This window comes from Histoplasma capsulatum (assembly GCF_000150115.1).
Source record: "Histoplasma capsulatum G186AR genomic scaffold supercont2.1, whole genome shotgun sequence".
Lineage (NCBI taxonomy): Eukaryota > Fungi > Ascomycota > Eurotiomycetes > Onygenales > Ajellomycetaceae > Histoplasma > Histoplasma capsulatum.
Window position 1 is genome coordinate 1,051,440 of NW_025544801.1, and position 25,254 is coordinate 1,076,693.

Sequence of the window (25,254 nt, forward strand, 5' to 3'; positions counted from 1 at the left end):
ACAAGAAAACAAAGGGTATAAAGCTGAGCTCCCCCGTCCCGGATTTTCTCCTCTTTCATCTTCACTCATCTATTGGTATTTCAGCATCCTCCGTCCCCATCTCCTTGAGTAGGGTTAGGACGGGCCAAGTTAGCTGGCCGAGTTGATGCACATGTACACACATGTACAAACCATCCCTTAAACATGTTTCCAATCAATAGCTATCGTATCTGAGGTTGGCAGGGCTATCTTCCTGCCCTCAGGAGGACACCCGAGGGCATCCATGTTAGACTGCCCTCATCAGATAATGCGTGGATTTGCTAATGTCCAAGGTGGGAAACATTGTAATGAGGTAATTTCACCCAACTCCTCGCTCCCTCTCAGACCATTTGGCGGATGCTGATATCCTTCTTACATGTAGAAAGTTATACAAAATCAAGCTGAATAACGGATTGGTGAGGTGGAGAGTCAGAAAATTGAACCAAGGACTGTCCTAATCACTGACACACTCAAAACATTCGCGAAAGAACGTGAAGTTTTGAAATAGGAAGGATAGAAGTTATACAAAATCAAGCTGAATAACGGATTGGTGAGGTGGAGAGTCAGAAAATTGAACCAAGGACTGTCCTAATCACTGACACACTCAAAACATTCGCGAAAGAACGTGAAGTTTTGAAATAGGAAGGATAGGAAGGCCAATCGAAATTATCTGTTGGTTTATGCTCTTTCATCATACTCTCAGGTACGATCAAACAGTTTCGTACTCAATAGTTTCCCCCAGTGAATGATGATAAAAAAAAACCTTGTTACGATCTGAGAACCTAGGTTCGATGATGAAAATTAACAAGCCTGACACTATGCGTTAGCATACGGGGGGTCTGGTGTTTCTCAATTAAGAGATTTGCTTTGGCGTTGCTGGAAAAGCGCCTACAGAGAGGCTGACCTCTCTGTAGTTAACAGGTTTCGTGCAGAATAACGTCACAAGATTACAGCGAAGAGGACAGGGCGGTCGGTAGGGTTGAGGGCAAATATAATATATATTGGGAGAGGGGGTAATACTTACCAGAAGCTATGATGGTGGAAGATAAGGGTTTTGGAAGGGGGAGAAGGTCATTTTATGTATGTGTGATGAGTCATTGGTTGCATCAGTTAGCGTTTCTCGGCCACTTTGTACCCTACGCCAATTTAGTCAAACAAGACAAACACAAGCAGGTACACTCTCATACTAAATTGGCGTGATGGTACAAAATGGCTAGTTAATTAGCTAGTCATCAACTGGATTTTTCTCTCGGGTTAACTAATTAAGCTTGGTTAGCTCACTAGTTGGTTGACTGTATAAACTTTATTTGGAATTTAGACTGGGAAAGACATCCTAATTTTGAGTTTAACTTTGGGCTGCAATAACCACATGGAAAGAGTACCGGAATAAACCAAGACGCAGTTTTTCAGCTTCCTTCCCACCCCCGAATGATGGAACCTGTAGCTGAGATTCTTGAGAGTATATCCATCTCTGCACCCACACGCAGGTTCGTTTAGAGATATATCCGGCAGCCAGGCTGCCATCCCCCACGAATCCCAGCCCAATTGCCTGGGATATATCAACACAAAATTTACTTTACAAAACTCAGTTTGATTAGAGAGACCATTTCCAGGGTCAAGATAGTACTCTGTACTCGGGTATTAATTCACTCGCGATGGGTCCTTGTTTTCCATGGTAGAAACACTCCCCTCCCGATTTGCGTGTGAGTACGAGTGTCTCTCCTTTCATCGCCATCTCCCTGAAGTCAACTCTCTTGATGTTGTACCAGCGACAGTATGGCAGTATATCTCCGCGAGCTATGCCAATGCTCGACGGGGTTGCAACTGCCCTGGGTTCGCCATGGGGGCTAGCCAACCAACATCGTGCTTGTGGTATGTCACAGTAGCACCTTAAGATTTTTAGAAGGGTAATGCATTCCGAACTGTGATAGAGCCAGGGTATCTCTAAACCTCCAAACATGGGGAGTGCTAATTCTAAAGATCCCGGGTGCTTGTGACAAGATAACTGAATACCGCTGTCTTGCTTAGCTAGTATATTTCCATACATGTCATAAGCATTGGGTTGTTTAAGGGTAGAAAATGAGTGCTTACATTAGGTACCCAGTTAGTAAAGACTATATATAGAAAAACCGATGCCGAAGATCTTCCATAGACTATCTAGTCACTATCACCAGACTTCCATCCCATTATCACCGCCGCCATTGCATCAATGTTGCTCTTATGATCATGTAGGGGGCGTATACGGGGTGGGAAGGCCATATCGTGATATGTTGGTTCATATGTATTGTAAATGCGTAAGCATGTTGAGGAATTATGATTTTTCCGTTGTATACTTCATACATTCGTTTATTCGTTCATTCATGACCTGGTAATTATCAGAGATCGTGTGTCCTATATATAAAACGAAAAGCAAGGGGGGGAAGAAGGAAAAGAAACTAGGAAGTCATTGAAACAAAGGGGAATAAGAGAGACACCAACCTCATATCATAATACAGTTTACCCATCCTGCTTCCCTAGCTCATCGCCCAATATCTGAATAGTCCTCTCATATACCCTCCCGGATTCCGTCTCCCATTTCCCAAGTTCATCCCCAAAAACCTCAAAGCCCGGCCTTTCCCCCTGCCCACTATCGTAATCCGCATCGCCATCGTCATCATCGTCGTCATCTATATCCATACATACACCGCCTTCCCCGTCCTCATTCCCTTGCGCACTGACAACAATAATCCGCGTGCTCTCCGCAATGCTCTTAATCCTCACCTTCTCTGTCATGGAAACCACTCCAAGCTTGCCTTCGAAGCCCGGCAATGGATTACCGGTTTGCAAGTCTTTCCCAAGCAGCAGAGAAGCGAAAATGGTGTCAAGTTTATTGATAAGTTTAAAGGTCGCCCGTGCGGAAAAAGGGAAGTCCGGGAGGTAGGTATTTAGTAGGACTGCCAGAGAGATGAGGTAGGGGACTTGGAGGGATGCTGTTGGGTTTTGCCCAGAAATGTTGGTACAGATTGAGGGGAAGTAAAAATTTGCAAGGGATATGAGTAAGAGGAGGTGCCAAGATGTGGATGGAAGCAGGGCACGACGGGATAAAGAAAAAACTTAGTGTAAAGGAGAAGGGAGGAAAACGACTTACGAGTCCCACTAACCCAAAGCACATCAACGATCGTTTCCATGTCCTTTGCAACCTCCCGGAAATTCTCATAGCCACGGTCCGCCTCACACTCGTCCTCAGCGAACGCACTACTGAATTTTTTTGCGTGGCGTCGGTTTATGGCTATTATGTGACTGTCGACAAAGTTTATGACTGTCATCTCTTTGGCACTTCCTGGCCTCAGGGACTGTTTTCTTTGTTGTGGGAGACTCGGCGTGACGGTAGAGTTCGAGTTGACTGACGATGCAGGCGGAGAGGGGAGAGAAGAGGCTATGAATCCTCCGCCCCCTCCGCCTGTGCCACCTCCTATTACTGTATTTGATTCCGATCCCATAACCAGCGTATCATCCATTGCGGTTGGCTAATCTAGAAGCAAGGCAATACGGCGAAATGATGGTTATGCCTTGGTGGACTATTACCAATGCTTCTAAACGATCTGGAATTAGTTTGCGACGGTGGTCACTCCCTTGACACGAAGAAGTGACGAGACGAAGAGAGTATATTGGCTTTTTATAATGTCAAGGATAGGATATTTGTTATAAGGGAACATTGGCATAGTAGATTGTTATATCCGGTCATCCAGATGGAGGGGCAACATGGATTTCTGATTGGTTGAAATGGTATGGTATTTCTTGATAGCGAGTTAACAAAATGAGTTGATTCGGTTTCAAGTGCGGTCGCATGCGAGAGGACTAAACGAAGCAGCCATAAATAATATGATTTATTTTGAACTCAATATGTCGAGATATGGCGGTTTGCACATTGCTGGACATCAAGGATGAGGTAATCCTAGAAATGACGTAACTAGCAGGCCAGTCTGTACGTGACCGGTTCCTCCACACAATTGTGTATTCCATTGCTAGATAAATTATCCTAGCTTTACAAATTGCATGGGTGCAAATTTGCATTTTATAACAGCTTTATTTGTGATTGTTAAGTGTAAATTGTGCGGGTGTGGTTAAAATTAATATCCGCAATTTAAAACGCTTGCAATGCTGACACTGTAACATGTTCCTGGAGATATTGGCCTTAAAATATATCGGATGTCTTCATCGCCTGAGGCTGCAAGTTATTTCATTTCGGACATTATTGTGTCACGTTGCGGACCGTATGCGTTCTATATTCCAGGTTGATCCGGATGGCTAGAAGGGTATCGAGAGAAAGCAACCCAAGGGTCATTTGTATCCTTGTTGGATTCCAACACAGCGGAATTGGTATGAGAGCACACATGTCCTCTCATACAATAGCAAAAGCTACGCGACTATAGATCATATTCGATATACCACCCATACTGGTGGGTGTCTTCGAACTACGGCATGGATGGAGTCGTCCCGAGCTGTCAAATTCCGCACTACTAAATATTGTATCATCATTTCTTGAATGCCCACCTTCACGATTTCTTTACTCCGGCTGAGGAAAAGGTCAGCAACAACTCAGAATCACAACATTCTGCCTGCGTGAAAAAAAACCAAAAATAAAGACTGGGGGGAGGACGAATGTAAATAGAAGTAAAATAATAAAAAGTAACATACCTTGACCTTTCCCCTCCTCCTCTTCATTTCCTCCACTTTCCTCTTATCCTCCTCAAACTTCTTCAACAACTCCGTCTGCCTCTCCTTCCTCTTCTCCCGCATCTGGAACCGGTAGAAATCCTGAAGCCCCTTACTCTTCTCCTTATGTTTCTCCATCAACGCTCTCAACTCCTCCTCCCTCGCTACATCGTTTATCTTCGGTCCCCGCGTAACCTTCACAAAACCATCTTCATCCAACACTTCAGCCCCCCTCGCCGCCTCGCGCGAACGAGCTTCCTCAAACCTGCCAAAGATGCTCATGTAATCATTCACGATACGAAGTAGCTCCGCACGTGCGGGATATCGTAGCCTGTTATGTGATTTGTAGCGTTGGATTCCGAGGGCAGGAAAACGGTTGTCCTTCTCGTTGTCTATTCCCTGGCCCCAAACGATTTTGGCGTGGGTTTTTGCAGCCCTTTTCGCAGCCTTGAGGCTGGCTTCCATACTGGGGCGGTCGACGAAGACGACAATCGCGTGCGCGCCGCTAGTATGCAGTTCGCGATCCCATGTTCGCGGGAGCGCCGTTGCGTCTAACTCTACTTGTAGCTCGTCTGTGGTGTCGCGTTTTCGTTTCTTGGGATTGGAGGTTATTGTGATGGTGGTTGAGGGTTTTTCGGAAGCGGTGCCGTGGAATTCAACACGTTCAACTCGGCCAGAGGATAATTGGGCGCCAAACAGATGTCGCAAATGTGTTTCTGTGGTGCTTACTGGAACATTTACAATGAAAATGGAACGGGCGGAGTCTGGGTCAGGAACTCTCGGTTCATGGGGACGGAGGTAGAGGTAGTGTGTTGCGGAGGTTGGGAATGAAGGAACTGGTGGGAGCTCGATGGGTAGAACTGAGTAGCCGGATATGCTCTGTGGAGAGAGTCGTTTGGGCGCCATGGTTGTAGCTCAATATACCTTGGCTACGTTTTCCGATGTTGGTCTGGGATAATTTTTCGTGAATTCAATGAATTTTCAGATAAAGATATTTTACATGAGAAGCAAAAGCTTGGCGCTACGGCTAATCCTTCTTCCCCTTGTAATTTTCAATACAGGTTCCTTGAAAGCTAAAAGACATTACATGGATGGATAGTTAAGACACGAAATCAAACAGCATGTAAGATTGTGGATTTATTTCTACGTCAAGCTGGTTACCGTCTGAAACCTCGAGTTTATATCTTGTCTGGATCATTGATCCCTCCATTCGTGATCACGTAGATGGCCTCACGCTCCGGACAATCTGTGAAAAAACCATAGTGAATAAAACATATCATGACACTTGTTTTTTGATATCTTTGGTCAAATTATTACCTGGAGAATCTTGGATCTTTGCGACTCTTTCATCACCTCGACCTTTCCGAAGCAAGACCCGAGTGGTTGAAGCGTGTGCTAAGATATGCCCTCCAACCGGTTTGCGTCCATCTGCGCCTGCAAAAAGGGCACTCGCGCCAGGATCGCTCTGTACCTGATTTGTCTGTGTTGTGGGATAAGCATGAATACCAAGAAGAGTTAAGCTTTCTCTGTTCTTCGAGGTGCATACCATCAAAACGCAAACGTTAAATTCTGGAGCGCGAATTGTGAGCCAAGACAGTCCATGGAAGATGCAGAGCGATATCGTCATACACACCTTCTGCCATGTGCGCGAGTTTCATTAAGAACTGGTTCAACTTTTGCTGTCGATCCGCTAGTTCCCCACGCCCACAGTAATCGACGCGGAAACAGTTCATTATGCTATCGATGATCAATAGGCGGTACTCACCACCCACAAACTCCTTTGACAATGTGTTCAGAAGTTCCAGCTGGTGCTCGCTGTTCAGTGCTCTAGCATAAGCAATATTCTCCAACGCGGAATCAGGGTCAACACCAAACCGCTCCGCAATTTGTGCGATTCTTTCAGGCCGGAATGTGCCTTCTGTATCGATATAGGCCACTTTCCCTTCCGCACCGCCCATGTCCTTTGGCAGCTGAGCCATGACGGACATCGTGTGCGAAAGCTGTGTTTTACCACAGCGAAACTCGCCATATACCTCGCTGATACTCATGCTCTGAAATCCACTGCACAGAGGCTTGAGTCAATGTCTCTACTCAAGGACCTTCACGCTCGGGATAATGCTAAACACACCCTGCCAAGATAGAGTCGAATTGCTTGCTCCCTGTGGAAATTTTTACAACTCGCTTCCTCTGGTGGCCTAGTTCCATTGCAGTTATGAAACCAGAAGCTGAGGGCTACGTGTATGTCCATGTTAGTCAAAAAAAAAAAAAAAAAAAAAAAATAGATTTCCCTATGCCACCAGTGGCAACCGCTGGACGAGCGAAACAATTTTGGAAGAGAGGTACATACCTGGCATTTCTGAATAGCCTCTTTAATTTTCTCTACCTTGACTTCACTGAAGCCCCTGATTTTCAACAACGTCTTTCTCGTGGCTCCATGAACAGACTAGAATATATCCGATCATCCCCATTTCCATTGCCACGAATGTTAGTCTTTTACTAATTTCAAATACGACTAAGACACGTAAAATGAGAGTAGTGGGACTGCCATCATTAATTAAAAGGTAAGGAAGGAGAATAGTGAATGAGGTTTGGAAACTAATCCCGTACAGCAACAGTATAAAATCCATTTGCTTTCAGTTTCGTAATATCTGCAGCTCCCACCCCTTAACACACGAGGACCACCATAAAATTGCTGTTAGCTGAGCTGTTTTTATCCTTCTGGTATGAAAAATGGCCTGATAACTGAGAAGAGGAGGTAGGAACTAACCATGAGCTTGGATACCGTCGATATCGACGATGAAGACATCCTGTAGAACAATGGATAGATGTAGGGTTAATCGAATGTGGCCTCTTCGATAGTACCTCAACCGCGATGGGAATCAAGGCTCTTTCTCACATCATCAAACTCATCGCTGGCATTCGACGCAGGCATGGCTTTTGCTTGCTACTGAGCTATCTACCGTCGTCCGTAAATGGAGATTTTGGATCGGAGGGAAATATTTAAAGAACTTGCAGATATGGCAACGTACAATGCAGTAAGATTGTGGAAGCAGTCTAGAGCGGCAAAGTGATAAACTGATATCGATAGATGACTGGTGGACATTCTTCAAGATGGGAAGAGAGAGCGAGAAAGGGAGAACTCAAAAGGGGTTGGTCGTGTCGAGGCAGAGCCTCCGCGAGTCACGAGAATTTCCCGATCAGGAGCGGAGGGCGCGTAGAATTCAGCCTCATTCCGCCCGCGAAGGATATTCCGCTGGGACATCTAATGCTCTGTGCAGCGGAGAGATAAGAGAACAAAGCAGTTTGACACAAGTCTGCTCATATGCATGTATATGCATAGGAAAATGAATATATAGAAAGAACCAATTTAATTCATAGTTAGCGAGGCTCCTATGAAAATTTTAATCCGGACGAGCATTTCCTTTCCTTTCTCACCCCTTCCCCGGTTATTCTGTTGACACACAACCGCCAGCAAATTTGACGCCTGGTATAATGTTACAGAAGGAAAATGCCAGCCTTGCTTTTTGGATCCCAGACGAGACAGAAGAAGAGAAGAGAGAAACAAGGTGAGGAAAGTTGGCGTTTTAATAAAATAAAACAAGACCATAAATGTAGAATAAATGACCACGCCATGTTCCATAGAAAGAGGGAAGAGAGGCCCCCCACGCTTATATTTAGGAAGGGTTTTCGGGTTAAAAGGGAGTAAAAATAAAGCAAAGAAAAATAAAAGCGAGGGGGTGGTCCAGTTACCGACAATTTAATATCATAAATCCACGACCCCGTTACAACTTTGGTAGGAACTTGAATACTTAACAAACCCAAATCCTCCTTTTCTCAGTCCACCATTCATTGGCCTTGCCAAAACATATTTTTCGATTCCTTCTCACAGATTTCCCTGCGGAGAGAGGAAAGCCAGATTGAAAGTTGTTCCTTCCCCAACCCTTTTTATTTTAAATGTCCCCCAACCTTGTTAGCCAATTGGCGCCGTTTCATGGGGCTTATTATGTAAATAAAACCAGATGCCGAATTCCGGATCAAAGAAATTCTTTGTGTTTGCGTCGTGAAAACCTTTTCGTTGGCAAATCGTATATATAAAGACCTCACCCCGTAGTCTGGAGAATCTGACATGGGAGACGTAATATGTGCAAAATATTTCAAGGGAAAAAGAAGAAATAATAGGAGTAAGTTTAGCAATAGTGGGCAGAATTCGGCTAGACAGATACAAAGGGAAAGTAAAGAGAAAGAAAAATAGAGAAGTGGTGAGTTCCATCACATGAGTCTGATCGATTGAAGGGTGAGATGGGATGTATAGGGAAATGATGTCTAGGGAAATTGATTTTAAGCCACTGCGGTTGTGGGTGCTGAAGCAGCGGGGGCAACACTATCCGCAGCAGCAACTTCAGTAGTAGGTTCCGCAGCACTAGGAGCAACGGTTTCGTTGGTATTGGTAGGGCAATCGCGAGAGATATGGCCAGCCAAAGAGCATTTGTAGCAAACTTTCCCTGCGGAGCTCAGCGGCCCACCGTTCGGAGCCGGGCAATCACGAGAGATATGGCCCTGTATGTTGTTAGATAACGATAAACACATTGCCTTTATTTCACTTGGACATTTGTTAAAGTCCCTTTGGAGGGGAATTACTAACCAATTTTCCACAAGCATAGCATTTCATAGCTTGGGCCTGACAATCCCGTGCAAAGTGGTTCGGGCCGCCGCATTTGTAGCACATCGCGGTTCTGGAATACCCCGCGAATCCTCCACGGAAGGCAGAGTTGAAACCGCCACGGATAACTGGAGCGCCTCTCCCGGCACCATGCATACCGGCAGATGGGCAGGTCCGCTATATCTTAGTCAGCAAAACAGGCTTCATGCTGACAGGGAAGGGGAATGCCGAAGAAGAAACAGAGAAACCCTTACAGCCAAGTGGCCGGGCAGATGGCAAATGTAGCAGCGGCCGCCCGTGGTACCTCCGCTGATGCGCAGAGTAGGGCAGTCAGCTTGCACATGTCCTAGACCCTGGCAATGATAGCATTGTTTCGCTGCGGGACGGAAAGTGTTATTATGCTTCTGCACTATCGAAAACTAGGGCAAAGGGCCAGGCCCTCCTTACTTTCTGTTGTGCGAGGACGCGGGCAACCATTCGACTCATGTCCTAAACCGATCATTTAGTTATATGAAACCAATTTCGATATCGTCTCCGTCATTCACAAATTGGATCTTACCCGGTTGTTTGCCTACAAGAAATCGATTAGTCTTGTATTCTAGGAAGAGAAAATGCCTCCGGAGGAGTGGTAGGATAAAGGACAGGATGAAGGGGGAGATCTTACAGTTATAGCAAAGGCGTTCCGCAGACGAGCAGACCTCTATATTTTAGGATGAGCATAAGTTCTCAACTTACGGCAGAATCTGGGTTTTCCGGTTATTTCTCAACTAACCCGCATAATGGCCAATGTTGCCACATTTGTAGCATGCGCGGCGCGATGACAACATCTTGGCAGGATCTCTGGCTGTCGTTTAAATTGTTAGCCCGAAAACGTTTTAATCGGGTATGGCTGCAGCTTTAAGCAAATTGTATCGCAAGGCTGGGGAAAGGGTAGCAGGTTGCATGTTCTCGGGTCGTATTGATAAGCTGCCTATCTGTCCAACAAGAAGGCGAAACGAGATCGACGGAACACTAACTGGCAAGATTGAAAAGAAAAGGTGCACCTTTATGCGCACACAACAGCTCTTCGCGACAAGAGGGACTCACAATTCAGAAAAATCTGTCCCTTGACAAAAAAAAGAAAGAAAAACGAAAACGAAAAAACGTCACTCAAGGCTCCGGTCCAGCGTTCTTGATAGCCTGTCTTGTTAGCCTGGAGAACTACAGTGGCATTCGTGCTTCCCTAGGTACTATGAATGCCAGGGAGCGTTCTCGAATAAATCCCCAAGATCAGGGTCGGCTTTTGCACAAAATAAGGGATGATAAAAGGGGGAGGAACTTACTGACAACTCGGCACGCCAATCTAAAGCCCTCACTTCTTCTCTCCGGTCCCACCAGGCCACAGAAAAATTCCTTCCAGGGTGTAAAGAGACACAACTGTTGTCAATATGTGGTTGCAAGCTCGAGACAAGAAGTTGTCGGGCTGGGGAAAGCAGAAATGAGAAAATCTTTTGGAAGCTTGCCGACCAAGCCGAAACGGGATTAGCGCTGATTCCTTCCCAAGGCTCTGGGAATCGGATAACAAAAAACCTGCTAAACTGATATTTCTGTTTGTAAAAGTGAGCAGGAGAAGGTAGTTCCAAATTCGGGGGCTACTTCTTGAGAGTGGATCATCACCCAGTTTTGAATGGACTCATACTATGGAGCACATATTCTACACATATTACTAATACGCCGGTTAGGATTAATTAGGGATAGGGTTTAACCCGAGAATCAGAAAGGATTGAGACAACACTGTCACGTATATGACCATGTCTCCAGCACTGTTCTAACTAACGTTCAGCTGTATGCTGGTACATGACTATTTTACTTGGAAAATATTTCGTTGAATTGCCGCGATGTTAAATATTAGTAGAAAGAATATAGGTGTTTTCCCCTTCGTGCAGTAGTCAAATAATGCTGGATGTCTAACAAATACCCTCCCCAATCGTCCGATTAATGCCGGACTTGTGGAAATACGCTGTTTTACCTGGTGGTATCGTAATGAGTGTTGTTACCGAAATCGATTTTGATGTTTGATTCAAGCGCCTGCAGTCTCGCGTTCAATTACCGCTGGTGCTTTGATAGTTCTACCTTTCAGGAAGTCCAGTCCCTCTCCAGCCTACATGAATTAGTTTTATGGTCAGTGTTTGTTTAGGGCCGGCCGTGTAATAGAAGAAACAAAGTGGAGGGCGTCTTCTTACGTAGCTTATCAGAGGAGAAACTTCAACGCCAGACGTTTCATCCGATTCAGCCTCGACAACGCCGCCTGCAGCTCGAATCCACCGCGCACCCTGGCGCATGATATCCCTCTTGCTGGTATCGGGGTCATCCTCCCCTTTGCCCCGAGCGTTTTTCAATGGCGAAAATTCATCTTCCCGCTTAACTTCAATGGATGCAAATTTGTCAAGGGGTAGTAATGGAAATACGTCGAAAACAAACTGTTCTAATTTGATCCCATTGGGTCTCTCGGGTTTAATGACATCCCCTGTCTTAGTATCGATGCAAGGGATTTTCTTGCGAGCAACATGGTGTGGCAAGTTGGGTGCCCAGACTTCGATGGATTCGAGGAAATGGAATGAGTAGTAATGGTTCACAATATTCGCTGCACGGAACTTGAGGACATCAGGGTGTTTCGGATCCTGGGCTTCAGCAGTTTCCTTGTCTATTTCGGAGTATTCCACAACATCTGGCTTTCCATTTCTCAACAGGATCAGGCCGACAGACTCGGTAGCATTCCGCTTGCGTACGACTTTAGTAGCGATGTCAACTCCCTTGGATGCCGCAAAACCGAGGAAGATAGGGTCGGCAACCTTCACAAGGCAATTGTCGACGCAGTAAGCATGGATATGCTCGATGCCTCTATTCTTCATGTCTGTTCGGATGCCCCACGTTAAAAGCGCTTGGTATATGCCACCATTACCGTCAGGTGCCACGGCGACCTATTTTGCATCATGCATGTTAGTTAGGATAAGAAAATAACAATAACACGATGGGAAGCACGGGGGAAGGCACGGGAAGCGTAGGAAGACGGCTGGTAGAATCCCCCCAAAAAAAGGAAACATGATATATATACCTTTGACTTGCTTTCCATTAATATTTTGCCTTCGTTAGATATGCAGGGTAGCACGCCTTGCTCAAAGATTATAACGTTTTTCTTATCCAGGCCAAAGAAGTTATGCTCCTCAAAGAACGACTGGGTTGGCTGTCGAGTTGGCCCACTGGTCATTACATACCACGGAATAACCACGTTATCTTTACCAGATGACTCCCGGGCCAATTTTTGCAGCTTTATAATTCTCTCCGCCTGTATCTGGAAAAGCGACTTTTTGCTTGGCAGCCCAATATCAAAGCAACCCTTTGGAGCAGCGCTGCCTAACCGAGTTCCCTGGCCGCCAGCCATCAGCACAACGGCTACCTTGTTGGCGGCAATCAATTGTAACCCGGATGCGTAGAATCGCGGTAGACAATCGGTATCTGAATCGATCATGGATGCCGTCGAAGATTCTGGTAGAGGTTCGAGGGTGGCTTTTTTACCGTCCTGTGAGGCGGCAGCAGGGTTGAGTGCTTTGTTGGCAAGCTCGTTGATGCGGTTTGGATCGAACTTGGAAAGCTGCTGGAAGAGTTGGGCTTTTTCGGTAGATTTCAGCTCATCGAAGAAGGCAAACACTTGCTCCTGTCCTGCATTTTCGTATTTTTGTTTCAGGGCATTGACCTCATCCCGCGTTGGCTCGCGGGGTAGAGCTGGGTCTTCCTTTCCACCAAGGTGGAGGTGGTCGTTGATATTTGACATGGGCATGGACATTGTAGCAAATTACAAATTAGCAGGTAATACGGGAGAAGGTAGAATGGTTCGGGTGCTGGTTAATTGATGGTTTTATCTTCAAAAAAACAAGCAAAAAAGGGAATGGAGTTGAAGTTATATAAATAAAGCCAACAAAGAGTTCGATGGCACAAACGCGAAGCCTTAGCTGAAACCCCACCAAACAAATATGTATTTTTGGCGTGTGATGTCAGCGGGAACTGGGGTTCATGAACTTCAGGTGCTTCAGCCAAATCCAACAAGCATTCACTCCCCTGTTAGGGTCATTGCCAGGGGGAGAGACAAAAATGAAAATTATTCGATAGTGCCAGAGGCTGAGCAGCGCGCTTTTAAGACATGGTGGGCGCAAGCCAGCCCAACCCTGGCCTGATCCTGCTGGCTTGGCTGCTTGGGTGGCTCAATCACAGTGGCGCAACGAACACGATCCAGCTCAAAACTCAGGAACTTTCAGAGCGAACATTTCCCGTTTTAACTTTTCTACGGAGACAAATTTTTAAATGACAAGGAGAATATATTGCACATCGGGCATTGAATTTACAGGAGATGGCTATTTGTCACCGCGGACGCCCTTCGCTTTCCCGCTTGTATCTCCAGGAGTCCTTGCTCTGTCGGTACCGTCCAACACCATCATCTTCATACCGGCGACGCGATGGAGACCTGCTCCGATGTCTATGTCGTCTGGCTGGGCTTCGACTCCGAGAACGCCTGTAAGATTCAATATCCCCCCTCCTGCGCATATCCTCTTTATCGAATACCATTCCATAACCATCTCGTCCTGGCGCCTCGGAAGCTCTGTATTGACGCCGCTTCTCTAAGCCGGATATTCCCCCAAACCCACCCTGTTGACTGGCTCTCTTGGAATTTGTGGCATTTCGCCAACTATCTGATAATTTCGAAACCTAGGTGGAAAATCAACAAGCTGGCATACAAAGTACGTTGTAGCATGGTAGCAGGCGAACTCACACTTTGAGAGAAGTCGACATGGATTCGATGGTCATCAATCAAAACACCTTGCATTTTAAAATAAGCTTGTTCACAGTCCTTTTGGTTCTCAAATTCGATAAATGCATACTGCAGACTGTCGCCTGTCCGCTTATCCCTTATCACCTCACAGGAGAGGATCGGTCCAAATCGACTAAAAATGAGATGAAGATCCTCATCTATTGCGGTTAGTTTGGTCTGGCGGCTCACTACAAGAGCGTAAAGAAAAAATGTGACCACGTACCTTGAGTTACAGGATTTAGTTTGCATACGAAGAGCACGTTCTCTGGTGGCTTAACCTCAGCAAACGGCAAATCCCCAACCATTTCTAAGGTTAACGCCTGCGCCCGAGCCTCGCGTTCCCGCCGTAGCTTTTCCACCGCCTCCTCATCAATGTTTTCGTCCAACTCTTCATCGTCTGCAATCATTACCGTCGCCAGTTGCGCCTTCGAAGGGAGCGGGCTCTCTGTGGGTACCACAAGACCTGGAGGGTCATCAAATGGGTCGTCTAAGATCACCGTATGCCGAATTCGGATATCTTTAAGTGGACGCCCCTTATCATCAATGAACGCATCATTAATCTTCTCCAAGACATCGAATCCCTCTACCACCTTCCCAAATATAGCAGCTTTCCCATCGAGATAGTCCAGATTATCTCCAAGAGTTATGATGAACTGACTGGCGGCAAGGCGCTCGTCAGGATCTTTTGTGGAAGGGACCGTAGCCATGCTAACCGTGCCACGTTCTGCATGCTTCATCTTGGGCGGCAACTCGATTAGAAATGTTCTTCGCGAAGGCCCATTGAGGAGGCCCCAGATAGAAGACCCTCCATCGCTATCTTTGGAGTCAGGGCCAATAGGGTCGCCAGTTTGGAAGGAGAAATTCTTCTGGACGTTGTATACCGGTGAAAAATTGTAATACTTGACCTTGCATAACTTCAAAAAACTGGATCGCAATGGTTTGGAAATCTTAGTTTTCCCCTTCAGCCACTTCACCTTTGTACAACATGGGAGACGTAAAATACCAAGGACAGGGTTATAGGCAGGGCTTCCCACTTACTTCTCACAAGCTTTGGGGGAAGAATCGATCAAAAGATCTATAACGATATCACCCAAGGAAGTCTCCAAGATGACGCTCATGGTCGCGAAGATATCGAGCCAGGGTAAGAGTGAGGCAACTGATTACTTCAGTCATGGGGTGTGTTAATTGTGAAATTGGGTGGGGGAAGGACGTGAGTCATATCGCTATATAGTTCGCGGTGCAAAAGCTTGCTTCAAGGCGTGGTTGTTTCCGGGGTTCGCGGGATTCGCGATGTTTTCGTGTGAGGAGGTGAGGAAGTGAGGCTCAAGCAGAGCTTGGAGATATCCCGGAATGACGACGGTGCGGGTTTGGCCGCTTTGGGTTAGGCCAATCAGACTGGGGCTGCACTGTTTTTGCCGTGTCGAGTTGCACGCGATGACCTATCCCCGATTTCCCATCTTCTGTATTTTATATTCTCCTTGCAAGATATGTTACAACACGGAACAATATGGTATTCTATGATGTTTTATGATGATCTGTGTTTACATATATGATCGGTTATCTGCTCAGCTATCTATTAACCCTTTAGCAAATGCCTTTCTTCCGGGTTATCCCGATGAGGGTTCTCAAACAATTTTGTAAGCATACTATGGGGCTCCCACGTTTCATTTATACCTGACGAGTTCATTTAAGACGGTGTATATCTATGAATTCGAGAGTTGTTTGTTGTCCTGCCCTCTCGCGGAATACCGTTCCGACTCCAATGCTGATGGCCCTCCCAATTCCAATTGCAGCGGCGCGAGATGTCAACGGTTCGTCACATACTTTTGATTGACAGAGGGTCAATGCAAGTCAAACTGTTTTTTAAAAAGGAAAAAGCCGAAAAGAAGAAAATGTCCCTCGTGTTCAATCAAGGGCCTTACCTCAGTACAGTCCTGGTTCGCCTCAATAAATATTCAGCTTTCAACCGTTTCACCGACCGTTGAAACCCTGTTTACTCGCATGAGATTTTCTAATATGTTTAACCCCAACCATTTCATCTTGTATGTTTTGCGATTGCTGCGTGCACGTGGAGGGCGGGCCGGGCAATCTATGGGGCCTAATGACAGCAATGCTGTTTGATGGGTCTTACCATCAGTCCATTCAAGCCTCATGCATGAGGCTGTAATATACATTAACCTTCCAGGGGAGCTTCCCGCTTCCCGGGACCCAGCAGGACCCCAACCTGTTGATTTCAATACTTCCTCATCGTTTACATTAGCTAATCTACAGGGTTTTCTTTTTGTCCATGTGGACACGAACATTTTCGAAACGGTGTATACGAAGAATTTAGCATGAGAACCATTTTCTGACTGGCATGGCAAAGCATAACTTGATTCTCCTTGGTGAAACATAAATCTTCAGCAGGACTCCGCGCTTATTTGTCCCAGCTGTGCTGTGGTTTCACATCGCTTATAAATGGCACATACATATAAGTGGAATATATCTTACATACTCTGTTTCTTCATAAAAGCCCTGGGAACTGAAAACAATATTTAGCCGTCCTGGTAGCGTCCTGTGCGTTCCTTTTCCTGGAAGCCGTTGAATTCCTCCAATCACGGTAGAACACACAATGATACATATCATCAACCAAACCAAACCGATCTGAAGAAGACACAATCTAGAACCCGTCATTTTTACTTCTCCTCACAGGCCCCTTTCTTGGAATATATTATTTTCAGGTTACTGCAGTGATTTAAATTATATCACCTGGAGCGGAATGCTAGCATATCATTCCAATCTGATGTTTGAATGAGCGTTTTGCCGCGGTCATCGCCAAGATCCTCACACGGGAGCAGTATTGGTGTTGTAGTGCCTTAGGTCTCATCATCTCTTGCTGGTACATATTACACCTATTTGCACTGGAGCTTTTACTGAGCATCACGACAGCGATTCATGTGGTAAATGCCGTTTTACGAGTGACAGCGGCGGATGTTTGCTCTGTGCTTTGATCAGCAAGGAGCAAACAACTCAATCAGCATCTGCATTTTTGCACTGGCAAACGCTTTTCGCTTTCGGCTACTTGCTCGAATCAAAGTCACCTCTGCACCCGTCTCGCCTGTTTAAACCTATTTTATGTTTTTTTCTTATCTATTATTCTTTGTTTGTTTCTCCGTCTGTGTACACGGCCAATTCTGTTCTGAATAGAATATAATTTTTGCTTTCTGAATATTTTTCTTCGTCCAATTTTGGATGGACTATTTATCCTCTTTTCTACTACACTCGATTTCCCAATGGTCACGCTGCATTTTACGGTATCACTTCATCACCCACCATGAGGATGGCGTCCAGCGTGTGAAATACAATTGGGACACTTTTTCCGTGGCACTGGGCACTCAAGCCTAACAACCCTGTTATTCAAATAAGCTGCACGACTTTCTTCAGCTACGAACCCTGCGTCCAGGAAGCAGAACGTATCGGGTTGATACATGGGAACACCGTGGAACTTATTAGAGAATATGTACCATCAAACTAACTTGCTAATAATAAACTGGACATAATGGGTAACCCCGGCAAAACTATGGTCAGGTTTATCGCCTCCAGAGTCCTGCATATGCCTTTGAAGTAAGGGATGGAAACTACCAGAGAAAAATTTGGCAGATATACCTGCACAACATCTTTAAAACCTACACCATGCCCTGATACGTTGCCCAACTTGCTTTATTCCCAGCTATGGCTAGGATATATTAAGGATACCCAATATTACTCTTCCCTTTCAAAATTGTTTCTTGCTCGCCTTCCCGAAGCTTGTCGATTGTTACACGCAGGGTGAGCTAGGGACATATAGGAGCGGCCATATCTTCTGATCTTTGCTTGCTTGCAACAAAAGCGGACAGAATATATTATGCCTCCAGCTTACTACGAAACCCAGGAAGACTTGCAATTCTGTCGGAATTCTGCACGGGGAATGAGCTACCCAGTTTCCCAGCCACTGCGAGGAGATGCTCAACAACCCGCGGGTGGATATAGTAATCGAATATGCTCGACAACAGAACCAGAGATGAAGAGCAGCGGTACATCTGCTCGCCGGCGTATTCCGGTTGCTGTAGGTCCATTGATGCAGCTAAAATACCCATCCCTCTATTTATCGGTTCGTTGCTTATCATTTTTATTGAAGTGCGGCCGATGTCGACGAAGAAAGATCAAATGTAGTGGGGACATTGGCAATGGCCAATGTACTAACTGTCGGAACGCAGGAACGCAGGGTTGCCAATTTTTGCGGGTTTGTTGACATACCCTATTTAATAACAGCCGTGTATACAATGATCGCAGTTGTTGCTAACGAAACACAGGTCAATTCGTTCAATACTCAGACCAAATCACATTACGGTTGCTCCTGGCCATATCCGGGTGCCGGGCCCCTGGGTGGCCCCTTTGTAAGCAACACAGGATATGAGGCACAGGTTAGCAGCAGAACCAACTCAATCTCAATCCATTCGATGGCTCCCACATTCCCGCAATATTCAAAGTCTCAATGTGCTTATGATCAAGCAACCCAGTTTGCTCCAATTTCGAGGAGCCCGTATATCTCTGTCAACTACGAAGGCGATTCCTCCCCGTACAGCGTATCATCTCCACCATACATTCTTCCTAACACCGATTCCTCAGGAAGCTCCAGTTACTATTCATTCACAGGAAGCCCTCGGACCTCTCCAGTTGGCAAAACCCCAAATGAAGATATTTACCATGACCAAGATGGCCATCCCACCCTTGGGTCAAATTACAACTACATGACGCAAACGCAACCTCCCGCATCCGTATCAACCGAACTTCGTTCCGCACATGGCCTTCTCAGCGCAATGTCATCATCGTCATCAGGGTCTGACAGGATATTGCCAAACCCTGCAGCGAGTCGAAATGGCCGTGATAACGGGAGTACAATGAACGCTCATTCGCCAGAGACTTCGCTTCCTTCCTATGGAACTAGCCCAGGGTTGAATGCCAGATCCTCAAGCCATTCGCCATTGGAGGGTTTGTCGTCAAGCAGTCAGCAGAACACGATGAGGACAACGACGACGCCATCTACCATGGCCAACAGTGCAAATTCGCCAAGTACTAGCAAGCCCTTGATAGGACCCACTGATATGGGATTCGGGTACGTCCTATCCAGCAATCCCCCAGCCACAACAATGCCTTCAACAACATTCTCGGGAACGGAGTCAGTGGCGGGTTTCAGCCCTCCTACAGAGAATACGCTGAGCGGTCCATCCCACCGGGGCGATGAGCTCCGACAGCGAACCAGCTGCGGAGCGCAGTCCTATGGCCATAGCACTATGTTGTCTGCACACAGCTCATCAGGTACTTTGTCAAATGGAAAAGTGTACACCCGTCTTCCTCCTTTCAAGCCGTCGGCATCAAGGTGCTCAGAGCCCACAGTGAGCCCGACGTCTAATCTTCCAGTTCACAAAACAGATAACTTTTAGGGATAGCTCGATTCACAATTTTTTAACCTTTAATTTTTCAGGTTTTTTTTTTGGTCTTAGCGGCCCCGAGTTCATATATCTCAACGGTAGTTAACGAGTCTCCTTGGAATCTCGTTTCCCGCTTGTGTGCGTGTGCCGAATATCAGTTTAATACGGGAATGGTTGGAAAAGGTGCAATACTTTCTTGTTATTATTCCTGCACGGATCTCCTATGTCTAGAAATGTGAGATATTGTCTCTCTTATGTCAAAGACACGGTTGGATTTGATTCGTTTGCTGCGCAATTACATGCACAAAATCGTGTACTCCTTTCCTTTACTCGCAGATAGAAAGCGTGTTTTATGGAAGCGTTGGGCTATTTTTCGTTTTCTCTTGTGCAGTCGGCAAACTCCAAGTTGCCGGTTTAAATGGACGCATTTTGGCTTACACACAAACCGTCCCTACCGTGTATTAGACCACATCTGTTCTTTCCTAGTTGTTTGTTACATCTCTAAACATACCCAATGGCTGGTACCGATTTTTCGGGTATCAAAAGATATTTGAGACAATATATGGCGTGCGGTGATTGGAGTACTTGGTGGAGTGCCTTTTCATTACTTCGTTAGTGTGGAACGAAGTTGGCCTGTTGTCCCCTTGTTGCTGGTTGGGGATCTGCCCGTCATTATCGCCACTAAATTTTGATAGATTATCGTATAAATGAGAAAAAGGGTTGTCCATGTACCGTCTGCAAAATTGTAGTGGAGTGAGGCAATAAATATGAGTGAAAAGGCGTTATTTCACGAAATGGCTTGATTTTCGGCTAAAGTACATCATTGATGTAGGTAGATAAAGAAAAAAATTTCATCCAGCGCATTTTGGGGTCCTTAAATCAAAAATCCCATGTCGTGATATCTCCGCCGAGCACCGTAAAAACCAAATAAGCAAAGAAACACGGATTCCTCCTCTATTTACCCTTCTTGTCCTTCTTTGGTCCCTTGGTCTTTTCTGTGCCCCGGAACTTCTTTGACCGGTTTTTCCTTTGTTTGCCTGTATATCAAGTAGATCCACTTGTCAGTGAAATCCCAACTTATATTATCCAAATACGGAGGATTGGGATATGCCAAAAACATACGTTGCTGCCTGCTGGCTTTCTCAATCTTCTCCGCAGCTCCGATGCGGACGAGGCGGTAACGGGGTTCAAATTTCTTCAGGGCTTCGGTCGAGTCGTAGATGAGAGCGAAACCGGTGGTTTTACCACCACCATAGTGCGTGCGGAGACCGAATACGGAGACTTGGTCCTTTTTGGACTTGTAAAGTTCTGAGAGTTTCCCACGGAGCTCATCCTTGGAGATGTTGGCACGGTTGGGGTGGAGGATGTCACTGATGTGTGCGATAATGAAAATCCCCGTTAGGAAACCATTGTATCATCTTAAAACCCGAAAATAAAAAAATCAAGCGCGCATTTCCATCTGCAAAATTGCGATCGTGATCCCCCAAGGCGTCTATTCGGAATTCGCACAAAAATGAAAAGAGCAACTTACACAACCATCTGCTTTCTACCCAAAAGCGGGTTCCGGATGAACTTGCGCGTCCGCAGAGTCACCGCAGGTTCAGCCATGGTTGCAGAATTTCAAGAAGGGAGCCACCGGCAGTTCGAAAAGTCTGCTTCGACGAAGGGGGAGATTGTCGGCTGCTGGGGTTTGTCAGTTGTCGCTGTCGTCAAAGAAGTTGAGCGTTTCGATGTATTTTTGATTTTGCCAGATGTGGGTTCTCGGCTAGGGCCATTCACCCACGCACTAGTCCCGATACGGCAGTTTCCATGAGGTCAGATTTCTCTGTTAGGCCTATTGAGATTTGTTTCCAGACCTCACCAACACTGATAGTTACGCAGCGCGCAATAATTATCATAATGATGCAGCCTCTCATTGAAAGCCAAGTGGATTTACTCGTGTCTCAGTATCTCCAGCTGCTTGAACCACAATACCTCTGTTTCCCGCCAAATAATGCTCTTCTCAGACCCGCTGTTCAGCAGCTGATCTACCAGAGAATGTTCGATGAAACACTGGTTTGGCCTATCCCTCCACCAGGCTATCGTATCCGGGTCCTAAAAATGCTTATATCTAAACTGGAGAAGTCAATTTCTAACACTGACGAGGATGTATGACTCCTTTCATTCTCGTTTTCGCTACCGCAAATCAGGGGCTTACCACCACCATGATTTGTCACATTTCTCTTTGTCATTTCCCCTGACGATATCTCAATCTCCCAGGAGGTCTTAGATGATCTCATGAGGAGCTATAGTGATCTCATCAGTTGCCCACGATTGCCCCCTTTTGAAGAAGCGCAGAAGTTGTCTTACATTCGCTACACAGCCCCCAAAGCTTCATGCGGACGCCGTAATGATCAATTCGTCATAACGTTAGAAAACCGCAATCTCATACTTGCTTCGAGAACTACCGGATTCCGCACATGGGAAGCGGCCTTGCATCTTGGCACTTACCTTACAACCCCGGAAGGCAGGTCGCTAATTGAAGAGAAGAATGTCGTTGAGCTCGGGAGTGGTACGGGGCTTCTTTCCATGTATTGTTTGAAATGTCTTGGTGCCCGGAGAGTGACGGCTACGGACAGAGACCCTGCATTGATATCTAGCATCAAGGACTGTGCAATCCGGAACGATCTTTCTCGCAGTAGAATCGATGCAGAGATATGGGAATGGGGAACTCCATTACAACCTAACCAGCCTCCCTCGTCAAAAGAACCGTACCAATCATTTGATGTTGCACTTGGAGCTGATCTGGTATGCATGCGACACTCTCAAGTCATTTTCCCAATATCGTCGTTAGTGGCTGATGAAGATGGCGACGCATTTGCGTTGTGACTTCTATAAATGCGCAGATATATGACATGGACCTTGTACCCCTTTTATTATCAACGTTACGAGAATTATTTGACAAGCACGGAATCAAAGTGTTCATTATATCTGCCACACTTCGAAACCCGGAAACGTTTAATGATTTTCTTAAAAAATGCGGTGCGCGATAAATTTCCCTACATCTAAATCGTCATTTCATGTCCTCTTCGTGAAACGTTGCCAGTGTGCTGACGGCCTTCTCTTGGCCAGAATGGAGCGGTTTAAACTCTCATCGGGTAGATTTTGAATCTCCACCCTTAGGATCCCAGGATGGATTTTTCCACAAAACTGACGTTCCCATCCGGACGTACAGGATCTCAGCCCCCTTACTTCCTTGAGAATGTTCCATACTTTATGAAGTCTTCTGTCCGATTATAGTTTGCGTTTGATATACCTAGATTTACCCCTGCTCTATGTCCATAGATCAAATAAGTTTCTGTGGACATGACAGTGGATTAATCCTTGGTCGTACCATCTATTCTCCCTTTTCGTATTCCTATTTTCTCTCGGAGAAGAAATATTAGACTATGTCTCGCGGGGGCATTTCGCAAAAACGACGGAGCTACTTATATCCGTATCTCGTGTCGGAGGTTACTAGAAGCGGAAGCAATAGAAGCAGACAAGAATATTTTAGAATCACAAATCAAAGAAACACAATTTCCCTCTCTCCCGCCTGCCGGAAAGGCACGAAAACCATCTTTTACCTATGTCCTTCAGCTAAAGGACAATGGAGACAGGCATGCATGCGTACAACTTAATATGCAAAACATACCTGCATATCCACCCGCCCGCAAGCCCTACCTCATGCAGCCAAACAATCCCATTATATTCGTCAGTGCCAGCCTCATATCGCGTCGTGCTTTCAACTCCTTTCTTGTTTTTTTCATCCCTCCAGAGCCCATCATATTCGAAACATGTTGCCCCAGCAAGAACACACATTATACATATGTACGCATGTATGTATTGTACTATACATACATGCATTGACAACTAATCCTCATAGAATAGAATGCAATTTGGACTTTTCCATTTCCTCCATTGTCTCTATTTGTATTTGTACACAGTACCCTTCCTAGCAGTGCTGGTGTGCGTCGTAACTGTGTGCAGAGCATGGACTACGCCGTATCATCTGCCCTTTTCGACAGTTGGGATGAATGGGTAGGCTAGAGGTATAGATATATTGGAAAGCGGGCACGAATCAGGTAGATGAATCTACCACAGGTATATGTGCATCTCTATATGCATGTTTCAATAGAAACTCTCCACAAGCGTATCTATAGAAAAATGAGAAACGCTTACAGAAATGTGCGATGCAATTTAGTGAAACAACTGTTTCTTTTAACGCCGCCATTCCTGCTGAAGGCCAAGTCGACAAATGAATCCATTTCCCAAAACTAGTTCACCTGAAACCTATTCAAATTTTAAACAAAATAGTGATCGTAAGGATTCTCCTTACCTCAATCCAACCTCCGAGGCACATGAATGATGTAGCCTCCGCACACAGCATCATATTAACTAACTCCAACAGCAAATTCGTCATCTAAACTGCCTATATACAATGCACAGCATTGCATAGCCAACCCCTTGTGTCCGCCTTTCGGCCCGAACCTAGCCATGTATCTATGCGTATGTAGGTACCCTTGTCACTATTGATTTGAGTGGCTGGAGCTTTAGCCAAAACCCATTGCCGTTGTGGACGGTACATGTATCACGAAACCGTATGTTTTTATTTCTTTTCCGCTAGAATATTCATTTATGAGGGGAATGAGGTTTAGGTGAACTGCATCTAAATTATCTAGCCGCTGAGGGAGGGCCATTTTTACAGTCTGGGGAGAAAAGTACATTGGCAGAGGACTGCCTGAGGAAGTACAGTACGCAGTACACGCATGTAGATACAGTCTGCCAAACTAACCTTCCCGAGCTCTCATACATACATACATAGCTATATTATACACCGTTATATCTTCTATGTTACACGCATGGATATAAGATAGCTCTCAATTTGGACAGTTAGGGTTTGAATGGCTGACGACGCATGCATATCAGTTGTTAGTTGTGTGGACATGCATACGCAGGGAATAGAGCACATACAGATTGATCTGTGTAACAGTTGACAGACAACAAATAACAACCCCAGTTCTCTCCCATTATGTCATTTTAAGAATCAAGGTTTTACAAGGATGGAAAATAGAGGCTCCTATCAATAGCATAACTAGTAATCTCTGTTTGTGAATAGCACAAAGTCTGGTTGTAAGGGAAAGGACTGATATATTCTATGTATACAATTTCGAGAGGGGGGGGAGGAAGGAAATAAAATGTAATAGCTCATATGAAAATGTAATTGTGTAATATATTATATGCATGGGGATGATATTATGGGTTGCGCCATGTTATATATTAGAAAAATAGACAAAACAAGGGAGAATGAATATGAAATAACGGAGCTAGTGTCTCCAGTGCATAGGAAGCTGCCGTTGATTAAAACCAAAGAATCTGTCCGAGAGGAAGAAAATCGAAATTGGAGAATAAAAAAACATTGCCCAGACACTATAGTCAACTTGAAAGAGAGCAAGAAATACATTAGATTCAATGTTCGTTAATACATAGGAAAATCTCTAATATATAGGGAGCGTGTTACTGTAGCTCGTGCGATGGAAAAGAGTGGAACGAAACAGCTGTGTATCAGA

The 25,254-nt window shown here is 45.5% G+C and overlaps 10 protein-coding genes across 10 annotated transcripts; 2 read left to right on the top strand and 8 right to left on the bottom strand.

Moving 5' to 3' along the window:
- Positions 1–1,363: 1,363 nt before the first annotated feature.
- HCBG_00321 (uncharacterized protein) lies at positions 1,364–2,065 on the bottom strand (the record flags this gene model as incomplete). Its single annotated transcript, XM_045427371.1, has 2 exons — positions 1,364–1,567; positions 1,646–2,065. 2 exons carry the CDS (start codon positions 2,063–2,065, stop codon positions 1,364–1,366), a joined length of 624 nt encoding a protein of 207 aa, XP_045291346.1.
- Positions 2,066–2,514: 449 nt separating this feature from the next.
- On the bottom strand, positions 2,515–3,515 carry HCBG_00322 (uncharacterized protein; the record flags this gene model as incomplete). Its single annotated transcript, XM_045427372.1, has 2 exons — positions 2,515–2,951; positions 3,146–3,515. The coding sequence occupies 2 exons, from the start codon at positions 3,513–3,515 to the stop codon at positions 2,515–2,517; spliced, it is 807 nt and encodes a 268-aa protein (XP_045291347.1).
- Positions 3,516–4,564: 1,049 nt separating this feature from the next.
- On the bottom strand, positions 4,565–5,619 carry HCBG_00323 (meiotic recombination protein DMC1; the record flags this gene model as incomplete). Its single annotated transcript, XM_045427373.1, has 2 exons — positions 4,565–4,573; positions 4,696–5,619. The coding sequence occupies 2 exons, from the start codon at positions 5,617–5,619 to the stop codon at positions 4,565–4,567; spliced, it is 933 nt and encodes a 310-aa protein (XP_045291348.1).
- A 272-nt stretch (positions 5,620–5,891) lies between these two features.
- Positions 5,892–7,645, bottom strand: HCBG_00324 (meiotic recombination protein dmc1; the record flags this gene model as incomplete). Its single annotated transcript, XM_045427374.1, has 7 exons — positions 5,892–5,959; positions 6,031–6,282; positions 6,347–6,774; positions 6,842–6,945; positions 7,061–7,156; positions 7,387–7,520; positions 7,582–7,645. 7 exons carry the CDS (start codon positions 7,643–7,645, stop codon positions 5,892–5,894), a joined length of 1,146 nt encoding a protein of 381 aa, XP_045291349.1.
- A 420-nt stretch (positions 7,646–8,065) lies between these two features.
- Positions 8,066–10,200, bottom strand: HCBG_00325 (zinc knuckle domain-containing protein; the record flags this gene model as incomplete). Its single annotated transcript, XM_045427375.1, has 7 exons — positions 8,066–9,270; positions 9,356–9,550; positions 9,628–9,726; positions 9,821–9,862; positions 10,038–10,073; positions 10,109–10,116; positions 10,146–10,200. 7 exons carry the CDS (start codon positions 10,198–10,200, stop codon positions 9,052–9,054), a joined length of 654 nt encoding a protein of 217 aa, XP_045291350.1.
- A 1,232-nt stretch (positions 10,201–11,432) lies between these two features.
- On the bottom strand, positions 11,433–13,196 carry HCBG_00326 (UDP-N-acetylglucosamine pyrophosphorylase; the record flags this gene model as incomplete). The annotated part of the gene is made up of 3 exons (XM_045427376.1): positions 11,433–11,513; positions 11,596–12,333; positions 12,468–13,196. The coding sequence occupies 3 exons, from the start codon at positions 13,194–13,196 to the stop codon at positions 11,433–11,435; spliced, it is 1,548 nt and encodes a 515-aa protein (XP_045291351.1).
- Positions 13,197–13,612: 416 nt separating this feature from the next.
- On the bottom strand, positions 13,613–15,506 carry HCBG_00327 (peptidyl-prolyl cis-trans isomerase-like protein 4; the record flags this gene model as incomplete). The annotated part of the gene is made up of 5 exons (XM_045427377.1): positions 13,613–14,113; positions 14,178–14,374; positions 14,440–14,953; positions 15,098–15,140; positions 15,255–15,506. 5 exons carry the CDS (start codon positions 15,332–15,334, stop codon positions 13,769–13,771), a joined length of 1,179 nt encoding a protein of 392 aa, XP_045291352.1.
- A 2,593-nt stretch (positions 15,507–18,099) lies between these two features.
- On the top strand, positions 18,100–19,678 carry HCBG_00328 (uncharacterized protein; the record flags this gene model as incomplete). The annotated part of the gene is made up of 3 exons (XM_045427378.1): positions 18,100–18,300; positions 18,548–19,553; positions 19,668–19,678. 3 exons carry the CDS (start codon positions 18,100–18,102, stop codon positions 19,676–19,678), a joined length of 1,218 nt encoding a protein of 405 aa, XP_045291353.1.
- A 755-nt stretch (positions 19,679–20,433) lies between these two features.
- HCBG_00329 (40S ribosomal protein S24) lies at positions 20,434–21,377 on the bottom strand (the record flags this gene model as incomplete). Its single annotated transcript, XM_045427379.1, has 3 exons — positions 20,434–20,703; positions 20,789–21,036; positions 21,198–21,377. The coding sequence occupies 3 exons, from the start codon at positions 21,272–21,274 to the stop codon at positions 20,621–20,623; spliced, it is 408 nt and encodes a 135-aa protein (XP_045291354.1).
- A 188-nt stretch (positions 21,378–21,565) lies between these two features.
- Positions 21,566–22,905, top strand: HCBG_00330 (protein-lysine N-methyltransferase; the record flags this gene model as incomplete). Its single annotated transcript, XM_045427380.1, has 4 exons — positions 21,566–21,814; positions 21,926–22,453; positions 22,552–22,687; positions 22,808–22,905. 4 exons carry the CDS (start codon positions 21,566–21,568, stop codon positions 22,903–22,905), a joined length of 1,011 nt encoding a protein of 336 aa, XP_045291355.1.
- Between the last annotated feature and the right edge of the window lie 2,349 nt (positions 22,906–25,254).